The 6,088-nt window shown below is 46.4% G+C and overlaps 1 protein-coding gene across 2 annotated transcripts in view; it reads right to left on the bottom strand.

The window, feature by feature from the left end:
- Positions 1–310: 310 nt before the first annotated feature.
- Positions 311–6,088, bottom strand: part of herc2 (HECT and RLD domain containing E3 ubiquitin protein ligase 2) — a 37,730-nt gene continuing 31,952 nt past the window's right edge. For both annotated transcript variants that reach the window (XM_076726566.1, XM_076726567.1), the window contains exons 82-91: positions 5,891–6,078; positions 5,526–5,723; positions 5,308–5,391; positions 4,695–4,836; positions 4,379–4,573; positions 4,006–4,118; positions 2,175–2,365; positions 1,981–2,086; positions 1,681–1,893; positions 311–1,220 (exon numbers count right to left, since the gene is read on the bottom strand). In XM_076726566.1, the coding sequence (XP_076582681.1) occupies positions 948–1,220; positions 1,681–1,893; positions 1,981–2,086; positions 2,175–2,365; positions 4,006–4,118; positions 4,379–4,573; positions 4,695–4,836; positions 5,308–5,391; positions 5,526–5,723; positions 5,891–6,078 (1,703 nt within the window). In that variant the 3' untranslated portion in view covers positions 311–947. The remainder of the gene's footprint in view (positions 1,221–1,680; positions 1,894–1,980; positions 2,087–2,174; positions 2,366–4,005; positions 4,119–4,378; positions 4,574–4,694; positions 4,837–5,307; positions 5,392–5,525; positions 5,724–5,890; positions 6,079–6,088) is intronic.

Here is a 6,088-nt window from a genome sequence, read left to right as displayed (position 1 = left end):
TGATCCTCTGACCGAGTTTGGAAAAAATTCAATACAGTGGTTTTTTTTTAGAGCAGCCTGTTAACCCTTTCCAAACAGTAACCTTAATCCACACTACAACGTCTGATGATGATTCATAGAGCACAAAAATCCAGGAAGTCGATGTCATTTTGAAAGACTGCTTTTATCAATCTGTGTTTCACTTGTTTTTCTAAAAACCCTCTCGGATCCGGCTGCAGCAACACACACAGGATCACGGTCAGTGAACGCCTCTCAAAGGCACCGAAATGTTCCATTGCTTTCACTAAACCATCACAATGAAGACTTTAGCCTGTTTTCACTTGAATTTATTAACAGAAATGTATTAACATTGAATATGCAGGAATGAGACCTTCTGTGAATACATGGCACAATCATATTATATACATTCTTTGAGGAGACAGTGCACAAACATGGTGGAGGGAGGGGGGTAAATACAGGAATCTTAAAATGACCCTTCAGTGGGCTCCGACTGACGTGAGCCGAGTGAGAAACACTGACTTTTTTTAAGTTAAAAATGTTTTTTTGTTTTTTTTTATAAAGAAACATGGCTATTACCAAGAAACAAAAAGTAATACTACTGTTTTGTTGCACATCAATTTCTATTTACAAACTAGGGAAAGGTAATTCACACAAACCAGGGGGAGAAATCTACCACAGTGCTAGGCTGGAGCCATTTTTTAACTGTAACAATATACATAATTCCCATGTAACACAACAATTACATGTGCAGCTGATCACCCCATCTTATTTTAAAGAAACTAAATCCGAGCAAACCTGTGTTTGTTCCTCTCTTTAGCTTATAATGCTTTTAAAGCTCATTGCACATTTTTCCCCCACAGACGTTTGTGTCTTAGCAGAATGCCTGTATGAACGTGTGTGTTAATAGGTGAGGTTAATGCAGTCCTTGCTCGTCCTTGCGCTAATGTTCAGTGTCCCGTTAAGTAGTCCTGGGTGGAGTCTGAAGCGAAGGAGTCGGCGTCTTCATTGTCCGAGTCTTCGCTGCTGTCGTCAGCGGCGGGCTCGCCGGACAGGGCGATGCGGGCGTAGTCGTCAGTGTCGATGGACTTGCAGAAGTGAATGGCGTATTTCAGTTTCTCCTCCAGCACCTGTTTACACGAGTACCTGGGCAGCTTCAGCAGGAAGAAACACGTGTAGGACTCTGGCAGGAAGTGGTCAGGGGGGTTGTACTTATCCAGCACCTGGGGATGGAGAAGGTCTTATTAGATCTCCAGTCGGGTGAATATAGAGCTGGATTCATACTTGTCTGTGAAGAGGCTTCGCTGTGTATGAATGACAAGTTGTGCTGAGCCATTTCCTGGATGGCTGCAGTGACATGAAGTCTCCGCTAGTTGCCTGGCAACCTTTTAAATCTCACATAGAATTCAGTTTAATGCCTGTTAAACTATCGTATCAGCCAAAGCATTTTTGTTAAAATCCACCACCGAGCGTCGTAGCTACTGTAGCTAACAGCAGTGATGCAGCATGTTTGATGGTGTTGACTGTCACTGCAAACCCAGTTTTAGTTAAAAGTGGACACAGTTGCATACTGAAACTTTTTATAGCCAACATTTCTGCTGAAAGCAGAATTAAATCAAAGGCTTTTTTTCTCTGGAAACTGACTTTTCAAGAGGGGCTGCAGTCAGACTTTCACTTTCTTACCTGCACGACAAAATCCCGCCCACGGAAGTCAGCGATGGTGCGAGGCAGGCGCGTGCGACCCCAGACGAACCTCAGGAAAAGCGACCTCTCTGTGTTGGAGAAGGACTCCATCACCTCCCAGAACCACTGGATGAGCGGCGACGTCGGCTCCACTCCTTTGTACGTGGCCACCGACTTCAACAGGTGGAGAGGGATGTCCGGGCTTCCGCACACCTGAGGAGAAGAAACGTTCACTGTCAAACCAGCCTGACACCTGAGGACGGAGGCAAAGTCTCAACCTTAAAACCAGCTCTCACTGACCATAGTTTCCAGTTCGTAACCAGTGAAGAGCGACAGCAAGGGGACTGGGACTACTCGAGCCATTCCCTCACGCACTGCAGAGACCTGCTCATCAAACTCATGGAGCCTGAAGAGAGGAGGAAAAAAAAAAACAAAGGTTAACACAAGCGCGCACTGGAAGGAGTAAACCTCGTTCATTCGGCTGGTTTCCTCACCTGTAGTTAATCGCCAGGCGAACGTATTCGGCGCGGTTCTCCAGGGTGATGTGGGAGTACTTGGAGCTGAGCTGGATATCCTGGCCGCTGGCGTTGGGCACCGTGAAGGGAAGAGTCATGGCCTCGAACTCCTCAGCTGTGGCCTCGTTGTCCCGGATGTACATCAAGCCGGGAATAAAGTCCTTATCAACCTGGGAGATACAAAGCAGATCACCATCATTTGTCTCCATAACCTCTAACCTCACCTGGTTCACACATTCATCTGTATGCATATTTATGTGCACTCATGCTCACACCACAGTTCCGGTGAGCTTCACAGTGATCCACTTTTTCTTGAGTCTTGTGCTGGATTCATTTCCCATCCAACCTTTCTAATATCTCAAGGGCAAAACCGCAAAACAAGGGCAGCTTTGTGAAGGAAAATGGTCTTTTTTTTCCACTCCAGTATTCTCCCAAAGACCGCTCAGGAGCTCATGATCACAGCGTGAGGGCAGGAGTGGGCTCACGCCATCTCTCCAACAAAAGCTGAGATTGTGGCTCACAGCTTTTTGCTAACATTAATTATAGATTTTAACCTTTCTGAAGAGCAGGTACAGTATGAGTTCAGACATGTTTCTTACTGTCGAGCTCAGGGGAGCAGGGAGCTGATAGGCTTAAGGTTTAATCCTAGAAGGAATGTATAGGAATGTGTTCTTTGGTTGGTTGTAATGCAGATCATAAGGGTTTGAAATGTTATGTAACACTGTGTGACAAGCGAGCGAGGGTACAGAATGTAAAACAAATGTAGAACACCGAGGTGCTCGTCATTTAACAATAAGCCTCATGCCAGAACATTTTCACACTCTTATTCTAAAACTTTGTGAGGTTTGTTGATATCAGATTCACCAAACTGTCTTAACGGCACAAACTCTGTGTTCTGTCAGCCTGTTCTTGAGTAGGAGCACTTCATTAGCATAATTGACACCCCGAAATTGCTATATAACGATATCTGTTTGTGGGCAAGTTTCAAAAATGTTGCCCAGGAGTAAAAAAAGAAAAAATTCACAGCGTAGAGCTTCATGTTCTGCTGTCAGAAATCAGCTGATGAAAACATTAAAAATTCAGAAGCGTCAGCAGCCGTACAGGAGACCCAAAACTCCCATTGACGTATGAAGAAAGGATGGTTGGACATGATGTTAGCTGCTAAAAACATCTCAGTAAACCAATGAGGGAAAGACCAAACCATTTAAATAACCTGAGCATTGAAACACAGACATGACACCAAGATCACAGGCTTCTTTATAGCATTAGTAAATGATAGATAGATATTATTGATCATGCTGCGCTGAGGTCAGGAGGAGTCCTTGTTATTAAAATTCAGGGAAATTTTAGAAATCCAATTCTTAATTCCAGCAAGGCAAGACGTATAACAGGACACAGCCGTGGAACCAGGATTTATCAAAATATGCCTATAAAATCTAAAATAAATGCTAAAAATGCATTGAATAGTATTTTCTGCCCAAGTGCACAGACTCTTGAGTTTGTCATCATTAAACTTCAAATTCATTTCACATTAAGGCAATCTAACTCTTAAATTAATCAAGTGTTTTTCACTGCTGGGGGGAATATCTGTTAATGACTCATACAACGGGTCTGGACCACTGATGAATTTTGTTTGTGCTGAAAATTCTCTGAGAACATTGGTGAAAAAGTTCTCTTAAATCACTTGAGAACAGATTTGTTTGGACGAGTGCTTCTTACATGAGGCCCTGCGTTTGATTAAGTTCCATCTTCACACTCAATCACCAGCAGCGTGTCGAGCATCCACACGAGAGCCCTGCTCTGTACGTACCTCACTGAGGTCAGCGATGGTCAGGTTCATGCCTGCCAGCTGTTTCCACACCGGCTCTGCCAGGTTCAGACTAAGAGGGCTTCCGGTCCGGATTGCAATGCCCAAGAGCACTCCTGCAGACACAGCAAGGCAGAGCGCTTTATGCACAGACCAAAACTCAACAGGCATCACTGTGCTGAACAAAATGTTTGCAGCAAACAGCAGGAACATCGACATGAAGTGAAGCATGCTGAGCAGTTCGGCCGGGTATTATCAGTGAAAATGCACTTGAAGCATTTTGTAAATTTGTAAAATAAACATGCATATTTTCAGTTTTTGTTTATCTAGGATTAACACCCCAGAAGACCTCACTGGGAGATTAAGTGGATTATACCTAGGAAGCGGAACATGCTCATGTGAAGAGGGGACTTGGCTGCGGGGTTGAGCAGGAAACAGTCCCTGTTGGCGCCCGACTCGTCGCGGCCGTTGGGGGTGACGATGAGCAGTGGAGTCAAGGCATTCTGCAGCTCCTCGCACATTTCAGCAATGGACTCGCTGTAACCACCACCGCAGTCATCCACAGACTCCCCTGAGGAAATCAGACAGGGTGAGGAGCGCGCACATGCCCCGTGTTGTTGATAATTAAACGTACCGCTTAGAGAATAATACGTCATTTGGGCGAGGGGTGGACGTGACAGCGCAGCACCTACCCACAAATTTGACCTTCCACACTCGATGAGGGAGCAGCAGGCTGTCCGGGCTGAACGAACTCATTTTGGCACACATCTGACCAAACACAGACTTGGTTCCGTCGGGACCTGCCAGACCCCCTTTGCTACGGGAACGCTTCACCTGCAGGGTGAAGAAGATAAAAAAAGATTGTTTCTCTTCTGTGCTTAATAACTTCCTGCGAGATAGAGAGGAAGTGGTGATAGGCATGAATTCCTGGATATGACAGCTCTCTGCACCACGGATACAACCACAGCCAGAGCTACGTGGGGGGCTTGTGTGGAGAGGCAGTGGCCCAAACCGACACTGTTTGTGGAGTAAAGTACAAAACTCAGTCCAGGAACTCCAGCAGACAGACTGGAGCAGGAATCACACACACCACAGAAAAATCCCCTTATGAAAGACATCACATGTAATGCTCAGGAGCCTGTCTGGAACACAGCCTCCCCGTGAGAGGAGGAGGAGGAGGTGGTGGAGGGGGGAGGAACTACAGTAGGGGGAGCAGGAGACTTGAAGAAAGATCAAAGTGATTGTGAAACAGATTGTGCATGCAGATGTTAAAACTGTGCTGTGTGCATGTTTTTCCTGCTGTACCTGAATCCTGTTGAGCTCCACCACAGGTCCGTGCTGCCTGTCCCTCACCATCGTGGCTTGAACCACCTTCCTGAAAGCTGCTTCCTGTTCAGACAAAATTAATGTTTCTCCTGTTTTTGTCTCAGACATGCAGTGTTACACTGTTGAATTTTAGCTGTAAACACAGCTGTTTCCATGTTATATATTTCTTTCTCTGATTCAGAGAAACGGTATCTCACCTTCCCCTGGGAGATGAGGATGCCCCTGAGCGTGTCGAAGCCCACTGAGGGTCCGTGGCCGGTCTGGCCCAGTCGACCCTCCAGGTCAAACATGGGTATACACGGGCAGAAGAGCTCTGAGATATGATGCAGCAGCAGCAGCCTGTTCCTCAGGGCCATGATGGGGATCTCCTGCAGGTGGTTGTACTCCATAGGAACCTTCAACACACCACACAGACAGTCAGGTTAACAGCATGAACAGCATCTGAAGGTCTGCAAGCGACTTTGTTTGGATGATGCTTCTGTCTGCAAAGCTTTACTGCCATCTACTGGAACATGTGGACAGAGAACTCATTTTTCCGATGCACAAAGAATGAAGCTTGAACCTGTGCAGGCAGTTTCCCGGCATTGGTGGGCTTGCTGGTGGACCAGGCGAGGGTGTGAGCTGAACCACAGGCCACCCTGTTGATTTTCTTGCCCTGCAGTGCAGCCACCAGCCGTGGCCTCTGGATGGCGTTCGTGGTCCCGTCTCCAAGTTGGCCTTCATCGTTGTCACCCCATGTGTACACTTCTCCTGAGCCAAA

This window comes from Chaetodon auriga, chromosome 3 (assembly GCF_051107435.1).
Source record: "Chaetodon auriga isolate fChaAug3 chromosome 3, fChaAug3.hap1, whole genome shotgun sequence".
Classification (NCBI taxonomy): Eukaryota; Metazoa; Chordata; class Actinopteri; order Chaetodontiformes; family Chaetodontidae; genus Chaetodon; species Chaetodon auriga.
This window is presented reverse-complemented; position numbering and strand designations above follow the sequence as displayed.